The 25425-nt window shown below is 43.1% G+C and overlaps 1 protein-coding gene across 1 annotated transcript in view; it reads left to right on the forward strand.

Annotated features, from left to right (window-relative positions):
* The first annotated feature begins 24450 nt into the window (after positions 1–24450).
* Positions 24451–25425, forward strand: part of LOC109434145 (selection and upkeep of intraepithelial T-cells protein 1) — a 52436-nt gene continuing 51461 nt past the window's right edge. Inside the window, 3 exon segments of the mRNA XM_019710869.2 lie at positions 24451–24738; positions 24740–24849; positions 24851–25014. Coding sequence (XP_019566428.2) covers positions 24451–24738; positions 24740–24849; positions 24851–25014 — 562 coding nt within the window.

Consider the following 25425-nt stretch of genomic DNA (forward strand, 5'->3'; position numbering starts at 1 on the left):
TAGATATGGGAAAGGGTACAGTTTAATGGGCAGACTGACATTTAAATGGAACATAAGAAGAAGGTGCTTTAAGAGCTTGAAAGAAATGCCACCTGAATGTGGGGGGAGATAGAGCAGGATTTGTAGAGGAGAAGGAGACATTCGAGCTGGTTCTGAGGTTGAGTAAGTGAGCATCAGAAGGGGGAGAGGATATTTCAGCTGAGAGAGTAGGGAGTACAGGCTGCAATGTGCTGGTACGATGTGGGATATTGGGGGAACCAGTGGGGTTCGCAATGGGGAGGGCCAGATGTGAGACTAGAAAAGGACTGAAGGTCAGGTCATAAAAGATTTAAAGACCAGGCTATGGATTGGAGCTTTTTCTTGGGGCACTAGCCTGTGTGAGGCCTTCAAGAATGAAAGCACTTCCTGTCTCCCATGTAGACTGGCACATAGAAGGTGCTTAGTAAAACCAGTTGATTGGTTGATAAAAGCATTTGTCAAAACTTCTTTATAGCACCAGAAAAAATACTGGGGTCATTTGTGTTGAAGGCCCAGCCCTGCTACAGCAGAGAATATTTTGTTTCTGCTCTCAATTTCCTTCAAGCTGGGACTTCACTGCTTCTGGCTGTAGACGGTGCTCCTGGCTCTGGGATGTGTTGGGCCAAGAATTTCTGCCAGCCCCTGGGCTTCTTATGAAATCTGAGATTGAGGCCAGGCCCCAGTTTCCTGACACATGCCTAAATCACTTCCACTGCTCCAAAGCCTACCCCGCCTTCCCACCACTCACCACAGCCAGAGGGGTCTGCAGCCAGGTTGGGAAAGATCTAACCTTCAAACTCCAAACCCTGGGAGATGTGGGGCGAGGACCAGGCCAGCAGAAGGCCAGGGACTCACGCCCATCCCTGGAAGAACTTCCCAAATGTGGGGCCACGAACAGCTTTAACAACTCTGGGGCCTGCTCAGAGACATCAACTCTCAGATTTGTTTTACTATTTATAGTTACTTGTAAAATAAATAGCACATTGGATTGGAGTCTGTTAAACTGCTTCTCGCTGCCTGCCAAGGGCCCAAGAAGCCCGCTAGGGTGTGACCACGCTGAATGTTCTATGAAGAACCTTGATTGCGCTTCCTTCCATTTTTATCTACAACCTCTTTCCATATGACTGTGTTCATACCTGAGGCCTGTTACTCCCTCCGGCAGCTTTGCTTAGAACAGGCTAAGGCCTCCTGCCTTCCTTCATCCCAAAGCTTCCGAGAGGGGGTAGAGGATACTCTGGCATCTTCCACTATTGTAGAATCATTATATTTCAAATCTATTTTTTTTTAAAAGTCCAGTCTATTAAAATCCAAGAATATTCAGGCTGTAAATTGTGAGAAACTTGGAATTCTGAAACTTAGAAATTTGGAATACTGAAATACCGGATGATAAGAATATTAAGAAGTAAGGAGCTGAGCTGGGCCTCTGTCTGCCACTGAGATTTAGACAAAGTTGATCTCTCTTGTTGGTGTGTGAATGGAGAGGGGTTGATGTGGTGATGCTCAGTACTAAACAGGCAGACCGGGCAGGGAAGTGGGGAAAGGCAATCCATTTCCTTTCTTCATCATCCCATAGAGGTCTATGTACTTACTAAATGGCCCAGTGAGAGGCATAGAAGGTGCTGCCTTCCAGAAAAACAAATGTGTGCATGAGGACGCGTGGGATAACTATGAGGAACCTGGTGCACATGGGGCAGGAGCCAGTGAAAATTTGATTTATTACTAATATGTAACTTCATTTATTTCTGGGAGAGATTCAAGTCATACTTAGAATTCCAGACTCTTAGGCTTCTAGAATTTAAGACTCCCAGATATGATATTTATACTAGAATCTGGAATATTAAAGATATAGATTACTAGAACCTTAGAATCCTAGAATTCTAGAATATCACAGCTTGAAGGGGCCTCAGAATGTATTTAATTTAGTCTATTTGATAGTCTAATCCACTATCAATTTCATAGTGGAATAGACTGGGATTTGGGGAAAGTCTGGGCTAACACAGACCCACTGGAGGCTATGGCAACTTTTGCTGAGTATCACGATATCCGAGGCTTGAGCTGGGCATGGACAGAGATGAGGAAGGGGAAAGCAGCAGCACATGGTTACCATTAACAGTAGATGTATAAACAGGATCCCGTAATGCTTCTAAGTGCAGTTAACATTCAACTTAAAAGAGATGTCTAACCCAGTGTTCTTGAGGACACTTCAGACAAGGGTCTGGAGAAGGAAAGTGATTTGTCCAGTTTGGAACAATCAGTTAGCGACAGATCAGATCTGGACACGAATTCGTGTTTTTTGACTTCCAGCCAGTTATTTCCCTTCCACTGGTTTGCCTCTCCTGGACTGAGGTCACTCGTTTCATTCCTTTGACAGCTTTATGGGGAGCAGTTAGTATATCACTGGGCTATTTAGTAAATGGAAATACAAAGAACCATAAAGAAAAAAAATGTTTTGTGTGATGAGAGCTCTGAACAAAATTCGCCTGTTAGTTCAGGGCCAGGCTGTGGGTTTTGCCCATCTGTGTCCCATTCTGTGTTTCTGGCACAGACCAAGTCCTGTTCTTGATGGGCTGAACCTGAACCTTTGTCACAATGCAAGGCCCAAGTCTGGTCACAGACCAATCCTTGACCTTGGCCAAAGCCTGATCCTTGACTTCAATAACAAAATAAGGTAAAGCATTTAGTGAGAAAACGAGAACACAGGTCATGTTTTATACTGAGCAAAATACAGGCCATTTTCTCTACTAAGCAGATCTGCTGGTGTCAGGAAAAGACAGTGGGCTCTAGAGTTCTTTAGAGCAGAACTTCCTGGTCTCATGAGTAGGGGTTTCGAAGAAGAAAGTTTTCCTACCAAGCATGTTTCAGATTTCTCTGCCCCTGTGGATGAGAAGTCACTTATCAGAATGGTGAATTTGGGTAGACATTCTGGGCATATAGCTCAGCTCTGCTATATTCCTTATCTTGGAAGGTGTCTACCCACAGGAAGTGACTACTGTTCCTCTTGGGGCTGGCCCTTGTAGGCAAGGGTGGTCCCTGGTCTAGTGTACTCTGCCTGGTTGGGTAAGTCTTTCTATTTATGGGGATCATTTAGCAGTACTATATCAGTCAGGGGAAGCTAACTTTTGAACCCAAAGCTCCCAAATTGTGGGGGCATTAGGCAGTAAAACTTAGCTTCTTGCTTCTGATACTAACAAATGTGAAAATAGGCTCTCTGCTCCATGCAATCATTCATGATCCAAGTTCCTTCCATTGTGAAGCTTTGGCAACTTCTAGAGCAGTGGTTCTCAACCAAGAATGATTTTGCTCCCAGGGGACATTTGGAAGTGTGTGGAGACATTTTGGCTGTCACATTGGCAAATGGCAATGCTACTGGCATCTCGTGGGTAGAGACGAGAAGTGCTTCTAAATATCCTACATTGCACAAGACAGCCCCCACAACAACGAATTATCTGGACTGAAATGCCAATAGTGCTGAGGCTGAAAAATCCTGTTCTAGGGCCTTCTTGAGGCATCTAACCAAAAGGTGAAGAAATAGATGGGGAATAGAGAATTACATGTGGGAGGAGCTTATGGGTCTTGCCTGAAAGTGGTGTACAACATTTTTGCCTACAGTCCCCTGGCTAGAACTTAGTCACATGACCACACTTAACATAGGAAATGTAGTTCATTTGATGGCCAGGAAGAAGAGGAAGCAGGTTTGCTGAGCAGTATCTGTCATAAGACACATTTGTCTCTAACTCTAACCAATAAAGGTATTACTTTGTCTTCTATCTATATTCTCTTAATTTCTTAAATAATTCAGACTGAATCAACCATGGACTCAAATACTAAGGCAAACTTCTTTAACTCTTTGCTCCTCTGTTTGTTAATCTACAACATGGAGGTAATAAACTTGACTTCACAGAGGTTTCTGGAAGGGTTTCTCCTGCTCTATCTTTACCTACATTCTAAGAATTGACCCCCTCGTTCCTCCATTTAGAAGAAAATTCTGAGGTACCCCATCCCAGAAAGTGAAATTTCATCCAGATCACAAGACTCAGTTCTCCAAGAGAGGAGAATGAAGTTTGCGAGAAGTTTCAATATCCAGGGCAAGATTCTGAGATATCTCTCTGTTACTCAGAAATTTCCCTTGAAAATACAGATGACTGCAGAAAATGACCCTTGACTGAGAGGTGAGACACTCAACTCCTAGTTTCAGTCCTGCCCCTCTATCTGTGTAGCCTTGGATACATTTCCTTTTTGGACCTCAGTGTCCCTGTTATGCAATGGTCACTTTCCTTCTAGTTGAAAGAAGGTGACTTTCCTTCTAGTTCTAAGGTTCAATGTAAGCTTACCTGCTCATTGTATTTCCCTCTCTTGGTACCCCACCCCCACTAAGCTCACCCCTTTCTTGGCATTAGTATCCATTTAAAGAAAGGGATCTTGTTTATAAAGAAAGGGTTCAGCAGAGGTGGGTAGTTTAATGACTGTCTCCTCTCCTGGGGAACCCAGTTGGCAGAGGAAGTCCTCAGGAGGTTGTCATAAATATCCAGTCCCTTACTCTCACTTCCTCAAAAGGAAGTCTCAGTAGTGATTGATATGGTCCATTTGGGCAAAATTTGGAGCCCAGAAGACTGCTTCCTGGCAGATCTACTTGTAAAGTGTCACATTAACCCCAGCCTGCCTGGAAGCCAGGGTGTCTGATATCCTTACAAGGCCTGCTCAAGAGTCTCAAAGAAGAGGAAGAGAATTTCAGGTCATGTGAGAAGTGAAAGAGTTTGTGGGCATGGAGAATAAAGGATAGACTCCACGGGTTCAAAGAGAAAAACTTCTAAAGTTTCCTATGGGATCCTTAAAAGGACTTTTTCCTCACTTCCCTTCTCTCTCAGAACATCCAGAACAGTACTCAGCATATGGCAGGCATCATTAAAACCTACTTGAATGGATGTGACATATACATGATTTGGATATTTCAATTGTTTTTGGTCAAGGCTAAACAATTGTGAGTTAAAATGAATACAAAGTGGAAAAACATAAGATGTAAGAGTTTTCTATTCTCCCTACTCAGCAATGCTGAATTCTGAAAGGAGGAGCGAATGAGGGAGGAAGAATGTGGGGGAAGTGCCTGAGACAAAACTCTGCTGACTTCAAGATCTGGCTGACCCAAGTCTTAATCCCCCCAAGAGAGATGTCATTAAAGACTTGTTGACTTAGCTCAATATGCAGCCTGAAGCTTTCTGGGCCCATGGCTATATCTACCCACTCCCCATTTATAAGCCTCTTCCCCACCCTCAATGGTCTGGGCCAAATAGCAAGGCTCCCCCCATCCAGTTTCTCTGCTGGACTTTTCTATCTGAGCAAGAGATTGCCCTGCAGCTGCTAACAATTGGGATCAGATACTTTCTTCCCAGGTAAATAAACATCCCAGCCAAACCCAATTTTCACTGCAGCTTTGAAGAACCCCACCCCCAAGTCTGCACAAGAAGATAGGTCAGGAGAGAGAGGGAAATTTGTTATAATTATAGTGGGAAGTGCACTGTTCATAGAGAGGATACTCCCTCCGCTCTACTTCTCTCCTAACTTAATCTGAGTGAGAGAGGAGGTTCCAAGACAGAGACCCCTAGAGATTGGGAGTGTCTACAGGAAGAGGAGACTGGAGTTCACCCATTGGTTAGATGCTTGCTGAGGTACTGAGTCTGCAGGCCCATCCCAGACCTGCTATTAGAGCACAGCAGAACGTGAGAGGGAGTTCTAGGAATAGCTTGACCTATGTCCGCTGGAATTTGAGGGTACACTTGAACCAGAGATTGATACTTGCTTCTTTTTAAAATAGTTTTATTGAGGAATAATTGACCTATTGCACATATTTAAAGTATACAATTTCATAAGTGTTGACATATGTATACACTCATGAAACCATCACCACAATGAAGATATGAATAGATCCATCATCCCCAATTTTCTTTTGTAAAAGTTTGCCCCTTTGTAAATTACTTCCCTCATCCTATCCCACACCTAGTTTCCCCAGACGCCATTGATCTGAATTCTGTTACTATAGAATTAGTTTGCATTTGCTAGAGTTTATATAAGTGGAATCATATAGTACATACTCTTTTTTGTCTGGCTTCTTTCGATCAGCATAAATATTTTGAGATTCATCTATATTGCAGCGTGTATTTTGAGATTCATCTATATTGCATCTATATTGCAGCTAGTTCATTCTTTTTTGTTGCTGGAATATACGTTCCACTGTATGTATATACAACAAAGTTTTATCCATTCACTAGTAGATGGACCTTTGTTTTTTTTCCAGTATAGGGCTATCACAAACAAAACTGCAACGTTCGTTCATATACAAGTATTTTTACAGACATATGCTTTCATATATCATCAGTGAAATGATTAGATCATGTGGTAACTGTACATTTTAAGAAACTGCCAAACTGTTTTCTGAAATGGTCCTACCATTTTACATTCCCATCAGCAGTGTAAGAAGTTCCAGTTCCTCCACATCCTTGTCAACACTTGTCATGATCATTCTTTAAATTATAACCATTTTCATAGATGTGTAATGGTATCACATTGTGGTTTTAAAATGACTAATAATGTCACCTTTTCATGTGTTTATTTGCCATCCATATATCTTCTTTGGTAAAATGTCTTTTCAAAGAGCGTTCTTTATAGGTTTTGGATACAAGCTTTTTCTTTTCTTTCCTTTTTGTTTTTTAATTAAAGTTTATTGGGGTGACAGTTGTTAGTAAAGTTACACAGATTTCAGGTGTACAATTCTGTATTACATCATCTATAAATCCCATTGTATGTTCACCACTCAGAGTCAGTTCTCCTTCCATCACCATATATTTGATCCCCCTTACTCTCATCTCCCACCCCAACTTTTTCAAAATATATGCTCTGCAAGTATTTTCACCTAGTCTCTAGTTGGTCTTTTCATCTCCTTAAGAGTATGCTGTTCAAAATTTTGTAAAAGTCTAACTTATCCAAAAAAAATTTTATGGGTTGTACTTTGATGTTTAATCTAAAAAACTTGGTCTATCCTAAGATCACAAATATTTCTCCTATATTTTCTTCTAAAAACATTACAGCTTTATTATCTACGTTTAGGTTAATAATGCATTTTGACTTAATATTATTTATATGGTGTGAGTTATGGGTTGAATCTCCCCCCCTTTTTTGCCTTATGCATATCCAATTGTTTCAACAACAGTTTGTTGAAAAGACTGTTCGTTCTCCACTGAATTGCCTTTATATCTTTGTCAAAAACCACTTGTCCATATATGTGTGGATCTATTTCTGGATTCTGGATTCTCTTCCATTGATCTATTTGTCTATTTTAATTTCAATGCCACACTTTTGATTACTGTAGCTTCATTATAAGTCTCGAAATCAGGTAGTGTTATCCCATCAACACTGTTCTTTCTCAAAGTTGTTTTGGTTATCTGTGTCCTTTGCATTTTCACATGAATTTTAGAATAAGTTTGTCAATTTATGCAAAAAGTCTTCCTGGATTTTGATTGGGATTACATGAATCTTTAGATCAATTTGGAAAGAATTGACATCTTAACCTTGGTGAGTCTACTGATCCATGAACAAGATGTATGTCTATTTATTTAGGTCATCTTTACTTTCTCTCAGTGATGCTTTGTAGTTTTCAGTGTCTTTTATTATATATTTTGTCATATTTATCTTCAATTTTTTAGTATTTTTGATACTTTTGTAAATGTATTTGAAATTTTTTATTTCAGATTTTTGGTTGGTAGCATATAGAAATACAATTGATATTTATGCATTGACATAGCTTGCAATCTTGTTAAATGTACTTATTAGTTTTAGTTGATTTTTTGCACATCCCATTTCTACATAGACACTCATGTTTTCTGGGAATAAGAACAATTTTATTTATTCCTTTTCAATTTGGATTTCCTTGATTCTTTTAAAAAATAATTATATTGATTAAAACATTCAGTATGATGTTGAAAAACTTGTTTCTAACAGTAGAGGGAAAAAATTAATTCTATCATTAAGTAATCTATTAGCTATAGATTTTTTTTTTAATTTATTTTTTGTAGATACTCCTTTTCAGATTAAGTCCCTTCTATTCCTTATTTGTCGAGTGTCTTTATCTGGATTGATTGGGTTTTATAAGGATGTTGGATTTTGTTAAATGCTTTTGATGAAAAGCATCATATATTAAGATGATCACATGGTCTTTATTTTTTGTTTGTTAATTTGGTAAATTGCATTTTAATTATGGTAAAAAAAAAATTTTAATTATGGTAAAAAAAAAACCAAAACACTACATGGCATAAAATTTACCGTCTTACCCTTTCTAAAGTTTTAAGTATATTCACGTGGTTGTACACAGATCTCCAGAACTTGCATTGATTTTTAATGTTAGATGTACCCACCCTGAATTACTTGGAGAAATTCTACTTGTATTATTTTTTTTATATATCCTTGGATTCGATGTGCTAAAATTTTGTTTACAATTTTGTAACTGTGTTTTTGAACAATATTGGTTTGTAGTTTTCTTTTCTGGTAATATCATTTTCTGGTTTCAGTACAATGGTAATATTGGTATCAAATAATAAGTTGGGAGGCATTTCCTCCTCTTCAATTTTCTGGAAAAGTTTGTGTAGAGTTGGTATTGTTTCCTCTCTTAATGTTTGGTAGAATTCACTAGTGAAGCCATCTGGCCTGGAATTTTCCTTGTGGGAAAGTTTTTAAATTACAAATTCTGTTTATTTGATATAGAACTATTAAGGCTATCTATTTCTTCTCAGCTAAACTTTGGTATTTTGCATCTTTTAAAGAATTAGTCCATTTCATCTGAATGGTCAAATTTCTAGGTATACATTTGCTCATATTATTCTCTTATTTTTTAAATATCTGTAGACTCTGTGGTGATGTCACTTCTTTCATTCCTGATTTTATAATTTATGACTTCTGTCTTTTCCTGATCATCTGGCGAAGAGATTGATTAATTTTATAGATCTCAAAGAACAAGCTTTTGGTTTCACTGATTTTTTTTTATTGTTTTACTGTTTTCTATTTCACTGATTTCCACACTGAACATTATTATTTTATTTCTTCTTACTTAATGTTTAATTTGCTCTTATTGTTTTTTTCTTGCTGTATCTTCAAATTAACTAATCTTTTCTTCTGCCATGTTTAATCTACCCTTAACCCTATCCAGATTATTTGTTCATCTAAGACATTGTAGTTTCATCTCTAGAAGTTTTATTTGAGTCTTTTTTATGTCTTTCATGTCTCTACCTAACTTTTTGAATACATAGAATACAGTTATATGGACATTTGAGTCTGCTAATTTTAATAACTGTCTCAGTTCTTAGAATGTTTTAATAAATTATTCTGCTTATTGGTACTGTGTTTTCCTTCTTCTTTGCATCCCTGGTAATCTTTGATTAGATGCCAGAAATTGTGACATTTACCTTGTTATGTGGTGGGTCTTTTATGTTCCTATACGTTCCTGAGTTTTTTTCTGGGATATTATTACTTGAAAACAGTTTGATCTTTTGGGATCTTGCTTTATGATTGGTTTGGCATATCTGCAGCAGTCTAGGACTAATTATTCCCCATTACTGAGCAAGATCTTCTTGAGTACTCTACACAATGGCCAGGAATTACGATTCCTTTCAATCTGGCTGGGGGAACATGCAATATTTCCAGCCCTGGGTGACTGTTGGACACTGTTCTCTCAACTATTCAGAATACTTTTTCTCTGATCTCTAGAGTTTCTTCACATGAATTTATCAATCAGTAGTCCCCTGAATATCAGAGGGGAGTCCTCTAAAGATCTTTGGGGTTCTCTCTCTGTACAGCTCTTCCTCTTTGTTACTCAGTCCTTGCACCACAGCCTGAAAACTCTCTCAAGGCAGCAAGTTGGGGCAATCGTAAGGCTTGTCTCATTTGTTTCTTGTCTCTCAGGGATCATTATCCTTTGTTGTCAAGTGTCTTGAAAACTGTTGTTTCTTATATTTTGTCTGTTTCTTTTTGTTTGTTGTAGACAGGAGGGTAGTAAATCCAACCCCTGTCAGTTTATCTTGTGCAAACATGGAAATCTCCTGGCATCTGCTTTTCACCCTAGATTTCTGATACCTGAAAGCTTGCGAGAGCAACCCACACTTGAAGGGAGAGTGGGTAGTCTAGTGAAGTTTTTCTGGGAAGAAAAAACATGCTCTACTCTGTGTCCACCTCACCAACTTCCCCTCAGCCCTAGGGTAGTACAGAAAGAAGACCTCCATGTTTCTCAGGGCTTCAGAGAGAACAGAAATTAGAGGAGAAGGTGGAAGTTCTGATGGCCATGAACCAAGTAACATGATGTGCAGACCGAGAGGAACTGGGGCCAAAGATTGCTCACAGGATAAATGTAGACATTGCTGCCCTCTCTGTGCTATTCTCGGGGATGGCATAAAGATGAACATCTCCCTCCAGAAACATATAACTCCATTTCCACATTATCTAATAGGAGACCAACACGTTGGCAGAGGCCATGAGCAACGGAAGGAAACAGATCAAACCAATGTGAGAGCAGGGACTTCTTACCACCAGTGACAAGCAACCATTTATTTAATGTGACCTCTGCTATTCCTCTTATTCTCCCTCCATCCCTCAGCATGAGAGGCACTAAACCCAGAAAAGAAAGAGGTGGAGTGAAAGAAAAGATCAAGACCCCTTCCCACTTTTGAAAGTTGAATTACAATATGGCAAACTCTTAATGGAGGAGGAGAATTGAATATGACATTGAAGTTGTGAACTGGACTAGATTGGACTTTGAGCAACAGATATTGATAGGAAAGCAATGGGGATATGCCTAGGATATGAGACTGAGCAACTGGACAGAGCACGGTCAACTGCAGCGAATGGAAAAAAACAAATTGCTCTTTATTTTTACCCCCAATGAATCGAGGCTTCTCAATAAACTGGTTACGTCTGATCTGCTAACAATAGCTTTGTACGGCATATGTAGACGGGAACTGTGCTGAGTGCTGTACACATGTTACCTCATTTGCTCTCCACAACCTATAAGATAGTCACTATTTTACACCCTCCATTTTGCAGATGAGGTAGACTGAGGCACAGTTGACTTGCCTAAATATAGAGGGTAGAAATTTCAGATCTGAAATACGGATTGTAGCAATTTTATGTGTATCACTCCACTCTAGGGAAAACCCACTTAACTTCATTGCTCTTACTCATGATTCTCCCAAATATTTTGCCTATGTTCAGTTTTTTCCATTTCCCAAGCTGTTTTCTGTCAATCCATCTCCTAGTGAGACTAGGCCAGCTTAACTGGGGATGAGGAAAGGAGACATGGTGGGAAAACTTTAATTTTAAGCAGATGAAATGTTTGGTCAGGGGCACACAGAGCATCTCCGAGTGAGAGGCATCCCATAGGTGCATGGCCTTGGACACTCGCTTACCTTCTTTGTTTTTTAGTTTCCTTATACGTAAAATGGGGATAGTAATTGTTTTAGTCCATTCGGGCTGCTATAACCAAATATCATACACTGGGAAACTTATAAACAGCAGAAATTTATTTCTCACCGTTCTGGGGGCTGGAAGTCCAGATCAAGGTGCCAGCAGGGTTGGGTGAGGGCTCTTTACCAGGCCACAGACTTACTGTTGCATCTGCATGTGGCCCAAGGTGCTGGGGAGCTCTCTGGCCTCTTAGAAGAGCAGCAATCCCATGGATGAGGGCTCTACTCTCATGACCTAATCACTTCTCAAAGGTCCCACCTGTTGGCACCATCACTTTTGGGGTCAAAATTTCAATATACGAGATTGGAGGGACACAAACATTCAGGCATAGCACTAATAGTACCTATTTCATAGGGCTGTTGTGAAGAACAAAGTATTAGTATAGATAAAGCCCTTGACCAGTGTCTGGCATGTGATCTGCTCTACCTAAGCATTAGATACTATTATTATCTGCCCTCTAGTACTGGTAAGTTCCCTTCCACTGCTGAAAGGAGAAGTCTGAATGAACCCAAACATATACATTTCTTCTTTTTCTCTCCAGCTTCGCTGTCTCCTCTCTCATTATGCTATCTTTACACTACCCCAAGAAGCATATCTTTACTGAGCAAAACCACTTTCCCCACTCGCAGGAGAAAGAAGGGGAATATTTTTTGCTATTTCTGGAAAGAACCCACATTTGTCATTGGATGTCTGCCCAGCTGTTCTAAGTACACCTCTGGGTACATTGCTGGAGGGTGTCAGAGGGCATAGCGAAGCCCAGCTCTGTCTGATGTCTGGTTACCCAGATAAGAACTCCTAGAATCCAGTTGTACCCTCCACAATGAGCTTCGTGGGCACCTGGGGTCCCTGCAGTACCTGCTGTGTGCAGCAGGTGGCAGGTGCTGCATCTGAAATGCAGGTGAGGCAGCTGTACATTCTTTTCCTGGCTCCACAATCACTTGGGAGATTTCTAACACAGATGCACAAGCCCTGCCCGAGACCCCAATGCCATGGGGTTGGATGGGTCCCAGGCATATGCATTTTTTAAAAGCAGGTAGTTATGATTAAGCTTGCTGCAGAGACCTGCATTTGGAAGCCACTGCTTTAGAGTATTCCAGAGAATGGCAGCCACACATAAGCATGAAGTGTGAAGCACAGATCACTACCTTGGGCTTCTGGAACTCAGAGAGATTTTACAGCATGTCAGAGGTGAAAGGGACCCTAGAGGCCCCTGATGAAGAACTTAGGATAAGGAGACTGGGGCCACAGAGGACGTGCCCCTGGTCAGAGCCCTGCCTGCTGTGGTTACAATACTGCCATTTCTCCACTGGCCCAGAGAGCTGAGAATACTTTTTGAGAAGCTACAGGAAGAGCCCTCCTCCGTGAGTCAGTGCCTTCAGCTGCTGTTGGAACAACTCCAAGCCCCAAATAATTCAAAACTGCGTGGGACATGTTTTTGCCTGAATCCGGATTCACACCCTGGCGCCCTGGCTCCAGAGGCCATGCTGTTAATTACACTGCACTGCTGCCCCTCTGCCACTGCCTGGGTGCTCTCCCTGCCTCCCTCTGCTCCTGCTCCTGTCTTCCCACAACCCTTGGGCAAATCAAACTTTTCTGGGCCTCGGTTTCCTTCTCTGTGAGACAGGGGTAACGATTACGTGAGAAAACAGGCATTGCTGTGTGTAATTGTAGCAGTCAAATAGAGCTATCTTTTCTGTACACCCTCTCTGACTTTCAACATGTTTAATTTGGATTCTAGTTTCAGAGGCCGAGGACCTTGGAAAATCTATAGTCTAAACCCCAAGTTCATAGAAGAGCAAACTGGGCCCAGGAAGCTGAGTTGCTGTGACAGGGAGATTAGGATCTAGGAGTCTTCACTCCCAGACCCCTCTTCTTTCCTCCATCTGCCCTCTCATGGCGCCTCTTCCTCTTATTATTTTAAACATTCCTGATACTACCTGGTTGTCTTTCCTCACCCCTCTTCCTGCTGCCCTTCCATCAACATTTAGTGAGGACCTATTTATTTGGGGGCTTTGTATTAGGTTACTGCTATAGAACCTTATTTGTAATAGGCACTAGATAAGTGTTTGATGGTGGTTTATTTATTTACATTCACTCATATATTTAGCAATAAGCATTTGCTTTGTGCAAAATTCTTTTCAGGGAAGCTTGTGAGGGATCCAAGAATAGCAGAGAAGGACATGGTCCATAATGACTGAAGGAGGTGGCAGAGTTTGGGAGGAAAAAAACCACACACACACACACCCCATGCACACACACACACACACACACACACACACACACACACACACACACACCATGCACACATCTTGAGGATAATGGGCAGAAGGTGTAGGGCACGACAGTTCTGCTATGTGCACCTTAGTGGCAGCAAGTTACCCTGGTTTGGAGTTGGGATGGCTGAGAAATCAGACCTTGGCTGCTGTTCTGCTTCCTGCCCACCTCTGTGACAGTGCTTTTCTCAGCTCAGTCCCTGACTCCCTCTTTTAACCCCATATATGCCAGTTTCCTCAGGTTTCTGTCTTGAACCCTCTTCTCTTCTCAGTCCGTGTGGGCTTTACACAGTATCCATTTCCCTGTTTTGATGGGCATCTATTTCTCCATGGCTTCTAAATCTGCATCTCCAGAGGGAAGGGTTCCTATGGATTTTAGAACCTCACCTCCAACTGCCTCCTGAACATCTCTGACCAGATCGCTCAAATGCCACTTGTCCCAAACAACTAATTTCCCTACCACCTGGCTTTTCCTCCTTGAGCTCAGTTTACTGGTCTTCCAACCTTTGATCATGTTCACCAGTCAATCCTCCACACTGGATCCAGAAAACTCTTGTTAAACAAAAAACAACGAACCAACCAAACAAAACTGCTCCATCACTTAGAGCCCTTCCGTCTCCTCTCTGCGTGTAGGGTAAATATCATGCTCCTGAAGGTCGTCTCTGCAGCCTGTGCTGAGTTGCATCCTCCAAAATGTTTTGTTGAGATCCTAATCCTTGGTGCCACAGAACGCGAACATATTTGAGAATAGGGTTGTTAAAATGTAATTAGTTAATTGAGATGAAGTCATATTGGAGGAGGATTGGCCTTTAATCCAGTATGACTGGTGTCCTTATAAAAAGGGGAAATTTGGACATAGACACAGAGGATGGCCATGTGAAGATGGAGGCAGAGAATGGCGTTATGCTGCCATGAGCCAACGTCTGAAGTTGCTGCCAGGAGCTAGGAAAGGCTAGGAAGGGTCCTCTCCTAGAGGCTTTGGAGGGAGCATGGCACTGCCAATACCTTGACTTTGGACTTCCAGCCTCCAGAATTGTGAGACAACAGATTTCTCTTGTCTTAGCCAACTGGTTTGTGGTACTTCCTTGTGGTAGCCCCAGCAAACTAATAATACCTGTCATGATCCAATACCAACTATCTTTCCAGCCTCATCTGCAGTCTCATGCCTCAGTTCACCCTATGGTATCAGCTGTAAACTGGATTGTTAACAGCTTTCTAAACACACCAGACACATGCACGCCTTCGCTCATGCTGGTCCCTCTGCACAAGGCTCTTTCCTTCCCTACCCCCCACCTCTTCTCCATGGCCTCTCCCCTCTGCTCCTGCAACACCTTGTAACTATTCCCTGCCTCTCACATATGGTTATGGACTCCTTGAGAGCAGGGACTCTTTTTCTTTCTTCGCTTTCTCCCCAGTGCCTTAGCACTGAATCTGACCTAGCGTAATGCTGCAAGAATTTATTTGAATTTGGTCACATGTTCTCCCACAGTTTATGATAGTGGTGGGTCATGGGATTCTAAATACTCCTTCCTCGCTCCTCACTGGGTTATCAAAGAGGGTGCTGCCCTGATTCCCCCCACCACTAAGAGCTAATCAACCACAGGGCATGAATTCTAGGAAACCTCTTCCAAACTGCCAAATGCTTCTCCCCCACCCTGTTGCTTTGGCTTTCCAGCAGCTTGAGGGAGGGGGACACAGAGAAAGAGATTTTGCATGTTCCTTTGAGTCCAACACCTAATCACTGTCCCTCTTCAAATGAAAAATGGGGAAAACACTAGCTAACTGTTGTTTAGTGACCCCAGCCCCCACCCCTTTAAAATAAACACTCTTTTCAATTAGGAAGATTTGTCACCGGGGACAGTAATTCTGTGTCCTACCAAAACAAACACAGTTGTAATTAGTTTTATCCAGGAAGAAAATTAACTCTGTTTATCTTAGTATAATTAATCATTGACCCTTTCTGTCCGGGCAGCTTGGGGGAGGGTGTGGGAGTGGGAGGGTTCTGATCTACAGCAAAGGGGCATTTCGGGACCCATCTATCTCTCCTCTTGGTTTCACAGCTGTCTGCGTGAGTTATTTGAAATAATATTCCTGGCCAAGAGTTATGGAGTTGCTTCAGAGCTAGACTTGAAGATACACTAAATAAGGCTATGCTTTTATGGTTTCAGTCTGCTGAAAATTTTAGATGAGTACATATCAGATGGGCATTAAGGCACACTGCGGACCTGGGGATTTGCTTGGCTTCTATTGTGACTTTCACCATGACCTCCGTGTGTGCTGGGGATGGGAAAGGAGCTGCAGGCAAAGAAGTTGGTTCTTGATAATGGACGAGAGGGCGCAGTAAAAGGGCACCAGCTTTGGTGTTAGATGGATTTGGGTTCTAGTCCTGACTCTGACATCCTCTAGCTGCAGGATCTTGGGCAAGATACCTTACCTTTCCAAATCACAGCCATCTCCTAAATTTAAAGAAAGAAAAAAAAGGAGGGCATGGGGATGAAGATGAGTAATCCACACTCTTAGGGATTGTATAAAGATTAGAAGTGAGATGTGCCAAGTCCCAAGCACAGTGCTTGGTACCAAGTAGCTGTTCAATAAACACCAGGAGGTTTTGTTATTCTTGCATGGACTGAAGATCCAGGGGTGGAAGCACACACTGAAAGTCTTCTCTCTTTATTTTAATAGTTCCTACAATTCCCAGAGACCCTACTGTGTGCCAGGCTCTGCATTAGGCTCTGGACATAGAAAGAGGGTTTAATCATGACCCCTGTCCTCGTGGAGCTCACAGCTCACTGGGGAGAGAGAGACATACCCAGACCTTCTCAATCTGTTATAGCATATGCTAAGCCAGAGACACAGGAGTGAGATCCCGGTGGTCGAGGTGCAAGCAGAGATGGAAGGGAATCTGATTTCCATGCTCTGGACCATTCAGTTGATGTATAATGCCTCCTTTAATCCTCCTGATAACTCTAAAAATAGGCACAAGGGAGGGGGAACCAGGGACAGGGTAATTGAGGCTCACAGATGTGAAGTCATTAGACCCCAACTGCACAGCTCGGAAGTGGTGCAGCTGGGATGTGAACCGGGTTTGTCTGCCACAGAAGCCTGTGCTTTGTCAGTTTCACCTCGGAGGTCCTGGCTGAGTTTTAATGGCTGGTGTCCTGCCCCAAGACCCCAAGTCAGGGACATTAAAGCAGTATGCTCCCAGGGCTGGTGTCAGGAGCCCCGTAGTTAAAATTGCAGCTTCTTGGGCTTCACGTCAGCCTCTTCCAAATCAAAATCTCTGGCAAGGAGATTTTCTTAATCAACTATCTGGGCTGATTCTTATGCTCTCACTAGCTGTCAGGGTCATTAAAATCTACCGTTTGCTCATATTGTTGAGATAGCTACTCCTAGACACGTGCTTGGGGTAGGGAAGCTTATCTTCTAGGTAAGGGGACAAGAGAACGGTGAAAACAAGCAGCCCCCTGTCCTGAGATGAGACAGTGAAAGTGAGACAGGCCAGGACCCCTTGAGAGTAGCCTAATGAGTTCACACTGGGATGAGTGTCTCCCGTGGCCGCCAGAGACAGAGAGATGGATTGATACCTGCTTTGAGCACCAGGCCTCTCCCTTTGCACAGGCCTGGAACAGTGGGCTTCCCAAGTAGTTGAGAACTGCAGAGGTCGTTTCTTGAAGCCAGCGAGAGCGTCAGGCTAGGAGGCAGCAGCTTCTGTCCCCCGCGGATGGCAGCAAGGCAGCCTTCATGGATGTACATGTTGCTGGCAGGACGTAGGGCGCTGACCTCCCTAAACCTAATGGGCATCCAGAGCAGAGACGAGTTCATTGTGGGGACTGCAAAGGACTCCTGGGAAGAAACAACTGAAGATTCTGGGGGCACTGGGGCTGGTTTTTCTGGGCCACAGTGACTGTGCAACGGTGAGCACCCAGACGGCAGGGGACTCCTCACATGCTGACAAGTAGCACAGGCTAACCAGGCAGACAGAATTGTATGCTGTGTCCCCCTTTGCCAGAGACAAGCTATGCAAACTTGGAAAACTTCCTTCCCTTCCCAGTGCCTCAATTTCCTCCTCTGTATAATGAAAGTAGCAATATCTGCCTTGCCCGACATTTGTGAAGATTAAACGACCATGTTATACACATTATCTCATTTAATCTTTGCAAGAACCTTTGAAATAAGGGTATAATTATTCTCAAATTTATAATGAGAATGAGAGGGGTTCAAGTGACTTGTTCAAAGTTACATAGGTATTTTTGTTTGTTTGTTTGTTTGTTTTTGTTTTTTAGTAGCAGAGCCAGGGTTTAAACCCAGTTCTGTCTGATTCTAGAAACTTTGCTTTTACCATGTTCATAATGTGTGTTTTCTAGGAATGAATGAATGAATGAATTCCCTTACATATTTATTCAGCCTCTGACGTTTTTCTGAAAACCCTGACTACTTCCTCTTGAAGCTGGGTTCAGCCCTTCCTGTGACTTCCTACTGTAGCACACAGACCTACCGGCCTGGCTGGTGTATGCTGCTTTCATCACAGGGGACCGCTAACTGCTGGCAGTACTTGAGGCTGTGTGAAACAGTGGTTTTAAGCACAGACTCTGGAGTCAGGCAAACTTGGGTTACAATATTGTTCAGGAAACCCTTGGACTGAGGAACTCTCAGTGAGACAGAAACTGTCTGATAACGGGGTTACCCAGGATCCCAGGTTTCAGGGGAGCACACTGATAGGCCAAGAAGGAGCTTGGAACCTTCCATAAAACTGCCTTATACCCTCCTCAAGATGCTACAGCCAAGAGATAAGGAGTCACCTCACTGGAGCCCAACATGGAGTCTGAGCTTTGTGGGAAAGGAAGGGAGGACGATCTCACAGAAATGTTTTTATAATTTAAAGTCTTCAAGTTAGAACTTTAAATGCAGGATTTAATCAGCAGGAAATCCAGACAGGACTCGTTTTTGTCATTGCTGCTCTAAGTAACTGCTTGGACTGGCTCCCTGGTGGCTGTCTTCAGTCCAGCAAACATTTATTGAGAACATACTGGGTGCCAGGACCTTTGCTGGGGATACAGGGATGAAATTGGGACAATGCCGTGATTACGGAGATTTTCAGCTCTCTGCAGCTGGGTGGTAAGGCTGTGTGTGTGTGTGTGTGTGTGTGTGTGTGTGTGTGTGTGTGTGTTGAGAGGGAGGAAGAAAAAAGGGAAGGACTGATGCATCTATTAATACATAAAAGGTGTGTTCTCATTTACAGCCCTGGGAGGGACCACTCTACCCACCGGTCAGGACCAGCTCTGCTTGTGCTGGGCTAAGAGTAGGAAGATGAGTTTTCATTTGGAAACTGGTTTGTATTTGCCCAGAAAAGAATCTAAGAGTTGGAATTGTTCAATAAGAGGTTTGTGAGGTCAAGAGAGCTGAGTTCTGTGGGTGTTGGTTAACAGATAGACACCAATCTGTGTGTTGGGGAGAAGGATGGGGAAGAGGGCGGGGGACAGGGGACAGGACAGAAGGGGTTGGTGGACTAGGTCTGGCTTCATGTCCAAGTCCCCATGTCATGCGGGAGACCCTGCTCACTGCGCCATTTGTCCTGCAGGGAGTCCGGCAGGGTCTCTGCTCCCGCTCCCCACATAAGAATGCAGGACATGGTGAGGCCAAAAAGGAACACCCACGGAGCCATAGGTAGGGGAATCATACCACTATATTCTCGCTGGCAGCTGGGTTGGAGAAACAGGAAACAGGAGCCACACAATTCTCAACCCTCACTGAGCCGCTTGCAGGCTCAGCCACCATCTTCCTGCTAGCCCCCATTTGTTTGCTAGCGTAGCCACAGCAGTTATATTAGTGGCCAATGACTCACTGGTTATAGCTGACGGCCAACTAGCCACAGCTGATGGCCATCCAATCACATTGATGGCCATTTACTACCTGAGCCAGCACCTGTCTATGTGAGGCCGAGAGCCTGGAAACTGCTTTCTGGGGCTCTGTCCCCACACCCTAACTATAAACATCTAGTCTTAGGGAGTTCAGTGTTTTGCACTATTCATGTGAGAACAATCTGAGAACTGGAGGCAGTCCCAGGTGAACAGGAAGAGGCAGGCTGACCCGCTGTTCCCAGCTGTATGCAGTCTTGGCCAGCAGTGAATGTGGACTCCCCTTCCCCTCAACCCTGGGCAGAACACACTCAGCTAGTCATCTTCAGGTGTGGGGATCACAAATTGGGGGAGGTTTTACCAGGACGGGGAGGGGTTCGTTGGTTAAAGTCTGAAGGAGAGAAGACTCTGAGGCCATATCTCTGTATCCAAATCTCTGAAGGTTGTCAGAGGTCGGTTCTTGAAGCCCTCACCCCTTCCCTGGATGGTCTGCCTCCTGTAATCTGTTTGCCCTCTGCTTGATTTGTCCAACCTGTGGGCCTATACAAACAAGAGTGGGGACACTTAGCTCCCTCTTATGGTTGAATTAGTCAGAAGCTGTTGCTTGCTGAAAGGCAAGGCCTTTTAAGAACGCTAGGAAAATCACTGCAATGGAAAAGGTTTGCCCACCTGGGAGGTAGGAACATATTCCAGGAATGGAGTTCTCTGGCACACAGTAGGTGCTCCGTACAAATCCAGTGCATCATTGAATGAAACAGAGACGTGGAGGCAGAGGTGGATCATGGGTATTTTACCTCACGGGTAAACGTTTCTGCACAGATTTTTGTATGAACATAGTTTTTCTTTTTCTTGGGTAAATACCTAGGGAAGCAAAGCAAAGAGTTGCTAAGGCAGGGCAGCCAGCTGGGAAGCGTGCCAACTGGGGCAGAGCCCAGGGCTCCAGTTGCAGCTCTCCCAGCGACCCCTGGGAGTCCCACACAAGCTGCCCTCCGTGGCAGGGCCTCAGCCTCGCCTGCATAATCAGGAGGCTGATTTATATCAGCGGCATTCATTCGAGGCTGCACTTATTAATCACTTGGGAAGTTTTAAAATATCCTGATAACGGGGCCCTCTCCCTAGAGATTCTGACTTAATTGGTCTGAGGTGGGTCAGTGCGTTGCTAATTTAACACCCTCCCCCCCCCACCCCCCCAGGTAATTACAGTAAGCTGCCAAGGCTGAGAAAGACATGGGTTATTTTCTGGGTCCCTCAAGTTCCCAATGCCTGTGATTCTGAGATTGTTTTTGAAGAATTGAACTAAATTAAATTTGTATCCCGTGGTAGTAAATGATGGCATTGCACCATTAGGACAATGGGTGGATATTGGTCACCAATAAACCTAAAGATAAATCTGACTATTTGTGTTTAGAAGGTAATCCCAACAATAAGCCACGGGAATATGATTTATTTCCCATGCCTCTAATGTAATTAAGTGTGCATTATAAAGAAAGCTGCATTATTGAGATGCAAATTAGTAATGGCAGTTTACCTTCCCATTGCCATTTTGTTGAGGTTACCATTGTGTGGTTTCAAGTGCTTAAAAGTGCATTATTCATGTAGCAAACACAGGAAGTCCACTGGGAGAGAAAATGCAACACACTCAAGAGATGATTCAAGGCCTCTGGACTTTGTCACATCCACAAGAACTATTACTTCATTCCCTCCCCTGTTTGTTCTCCCTCTATTCTACGCTGAACTGTGCAAGAAACATAACACTAGTGGGGGAAAAGGAAAAACCATCTGCAACTTGGGCAGTCCTCTTTAGATACGCCACTTAGAGCAAGTTGTTCTTATTAGAAATGTTCAAAGGGCAAGCATTATTTTGAGGCAGTTCTCTAATGTCTCCCTGCTAGGGAAAACCATGCACCGAAAGAGAGAAGTATGTGAAGAATATTTTAGAATTCTGAGCTGGGTCTGTGTCTGGAAGCCTGGCCTGGCCCCCCTGCTTTGCAGTCTCTCCCCCAATCCTAAGGGGGCTCTGGCCTAGCCACTGAGCGAGCATTCACAGAGAGGTTGCTAACGGGCCCCAGATGAGGCTGCTGCCAGATGACACGGCTCTGGCTTCGATTAGCAAGAAACCATGTGGAACAATATCAGTATTAAGAACCACTATTGATTGAGTGCTACCATATTCCAGATGCAATGCTTGAATGACCCCCTTCACCAGTCTGAGGCATAAAAACAAGGTTACAAGGCTTTTACTTCTCATTTAATTACTCAAGGCCTACCTGCCTATAATATCCACCTTCCTTGACTTTTCCAAGAACATCATATAGTAAAAGGGTTTGGTGATGCTTCCAAGTGAACTCAATCTATCAAAGAGATTTTAATCTTGTTGATTGTCTAAAGGGGAGAGATTGGCTGTAATCCCTTTTCTTCTTAGAGATTCCTCAACCCTGTGCAAATTTAGTCCCTTATCCTAAGTAGCTAGATCTTGGAAGGGTTTGCAAAGGACAATCTTTGTAAGCCTCAAAGAATCCTGTTACACCTATTCCACATCTCAGTGTGTACTTTGTGGTCTCTTATTTGTATTAACTAAGTGGTGTTACTGAAGTGTTCAGAGAAAAAGCCAAGATCTGCTTTCAGGTGATAAAACTTACAATGTTTGTCAGACAGAAGCTACTGGCAGCTTCTCTTGATGAAAAAATCTTAAGTTCTGTCTCACCTGGCAGTCTATCATTCATATGTACATAATTTAATTATCACAACAATTTTGCAAGGTTGGCAAGTTAATCTTATTAAGTTAGAATGCTTATTATTGTCAGACTGATAGTAAAAGCTAATATTTTCTTAGTGCCTTCTTGGTTTCAGGACTTGTGCTAGGTCATATATAAATAACAAACACTCTTGCTGATCCTGACCATAAGACCATAAGGCAGGCATTATCATTCCATCTAGCAAACTAGGAAATCAAGTCTCAGATGTAATTAGCCCGAGGTTCAGTAGTTTGTACAGTCCATAAGTGACAGAGCTACGTAGGATTCAAGAGTGCATCTCACTGACTCCCAAACCTATGATTTGCACTGCATGGTGACTTGCAAATGTTCTGTTGTCCTGGAGATGATGGGACATGCTTTTCTCAAGGATCCTGTTCTAACAAGGTCGGGGAACACATTTCAGAGATGTTGTACAAGGTACTCCCCCTGAGAGCAGGAAGGGGCTGCATAAAGTTTCTTCCAGGCCAGGGGCTGACTTGTCATGAATCAGCAGACAGTCCCATTACCAGCACAGTCTGGCACAAAGAGTATGTTCAAAAATATCTGTTGACTAAGTGCTGACTGCCTACCCTGAGATTGGAAAATATGATTTCTCCATATGCTGTGCAAGTTAGTAGCTTTCATTGTATCTTATATATACAAGCTCAATAAAATGCATTTATTGAATTAAAAAATTGTTGAAGATAGTGCTCTGTCTTGGGAATGATTAAATGATAAAGAAAACATACAAGAACTATCAGGGAAGGGGAGGTGACTGGTCTGCAGTGATTAGGGAGGCAGATTTTGACTCAAGATGTGAAAAAACGTGCCACTGCTTTCGTTGGCAGTAGTAATGATGTCATTTATTCTTTTCTTTAGATGCCACATATAAGTGAGATCATCTGGTATCTGTCTTTCTCGGTCTGACTTATGTCACGTAGCATATAACGATGTCCATCGGGCAGTGATAATTAGGGACCTCTGGGAACAAATTCCTGTGACCTGCTTTGCATGAGCAGCCTCTAAAAAGTCTGCAGTACTAGTGTTACCTCCAGGTGGCACTCATGTACTTTTATAACTTTTACAGCTTAGCTTTCAAAGGAACTCAGCCAGTGGTTCTGTCCAACACCCTCCAGCTTCTCTTCATTGTGTTTCTGTAGGTTGGGATGTCCACTTATGGTTAATAAAATATCAGAGGACAAACATGTTTTTATCTTATTTATTATGAATTCAGTCATGTATACCCCCTCTTAGCCTGGATTGGGCTTGAGGCTAAACAGTCTGGCGTCCTGTATTACACATATTTCAGGCAGATACAGATGCAGACACAGAGGCCCTGAGACAGTCCCAATGTCACAGTGACTCCCATGCTCTCGGGATCCTCCCTGAGGGTCAGGTCTTGGGCTATGAGTCTGTGAAGAGACAAGATGCTGGCAGAGCCCTGCCCAGGGGTAAAGTACCTGTTTTGTCTCAAGTGACAAGCAGAGGAAATTTGTCTTCAATTCCATATTCATTACTTTTTGTTTTCTCTTACCTATTCTAATCTTGTGAAACACAGATAGGTGACAGGATGAAGGTATGCAGGGTCATGACAATCATAAGCACCGTGGTTGGAAGATCATGAGAAACAGTGTACCCACTGTACCCAAACAGTGTAACGTACCAAAGAGATGTAACAAACTAGGAATATAGGAACTGGAGGTGAAGTAAAGGCTGGTGAAAGAGAGATCCTATCATCCTCGATTCTATTGCCAAGGAGAAGAGTGAGTGAAGTTGAATTTTGGATGAGAAGTTCTGGGAATGGGGCGGAGCCTGGGCTAGTTGAATTTTGAGCTGGAGCATTCTCCCCACCCTGCCCAGTATCTCATGATTATGCCTTTATTCAATAAATACCCGAGCATCTTTCATGTTATAAGAATTGGTAGAGGTACTGAGGGTATAGCTATGAGAAAGACAAACAAAATACCTGCCCTTGAGCTTACATTTTAGTAGGGGAAATAGATAGACTTAAGTAAGGGTTGAGCGCAGGGCCCATGCCACTGACTAGGGCGTGCTGAGGGGTGCCATGGGGGCATGCTCCCTTGTGCTGCTCCGGGGACCAGGTGGGACCCACCAGACTCCGGTAGAGGCAGGTGCTCGCTCTCCTCCCTCCTGGTCCTGACCGCCGCACTCTGGTGACAGGAGCAGGCCCAGCCCACCGATTGGAGGGTCACGCGGAACGGTGTTCACAAGATCAACAGGTACCTGAACGCAGCCTTGGTCCTCCTGGGAGACGAGGACGGGCTCTGCCAGGGTCACTGCAGTGACTGATCTAAGCCTTTCCCACATTACGGTTATAAACCCTCTCCGCCGAGTGTATGCACGTGGCGCTCCACTATGCGGTGTTCATCTTAACATCGGCGTCCTTTCCCTGACAAAGCGCTGCAACCACCACGACAGGAGCTGTGAGACCCGTGGCAAAAGCAAGAACGACTAACGAGGAGTTCCAGTATTGCCTCTCCAAGATCAGCCGAGAAGTACAGAAAACACTGGGACTAGCTCAGCATGTTCAGGCAGGTGAAACAACAGTGGAGCTCTTGTTTGACAGGGTTATACATTTAGGCTGTAAACCATACCTGGATAGTCAACGAGCCACCGGTAGGTGGCGCTGTGAAATAAAAAACGGATCTTGAAAGAAGATGCTGGCGGGTGGTGACAGCACCAGGATGGAAGAATATAACCTTTGGCAAAGAACTAATGTTTTTACAGCATTAAGCTGCCTCATTTTTGTTTAAGAGTTATTTTAAGACCTCATTTTGACATTAAAACTGCAAACTAAAGAAAAAGCAGGGGAGTTTATGTTCTTGGATGTTGCTGCTTTAGTGTGCCAGATTGCCTTGACAATTTAGGAGGTTCAACATTTGAGAAACAGGAGTTCAAAAAGAGATGAGGAAAACTCAAGGGGAGAAAATTATTCAAAAGTGAAAATAATTTAAAAGAAAAAATAAATGAAAAGAATAGAGAATTTATCAGAGTAAAATGGATAAATGAAGTTTGAAATTGAGACAA

The sequence above is a fragment of the Rhinolophus sinicus genome, linkage group LG06 (assembly GCF_036562045.2).
Source record: "Rhinolophus sinicus isolate RSC01 linkage group LG06, ASM3656204v1, whole genome shotgun sequence".
In the NCBI taxonomy this organism is placed as follows: Eukaryota; Metazoa; Chordata; class Mammalia; order Chiroptera; family Rhinolophidae; genus Rhinolophus; species Rhinolophus sinicus.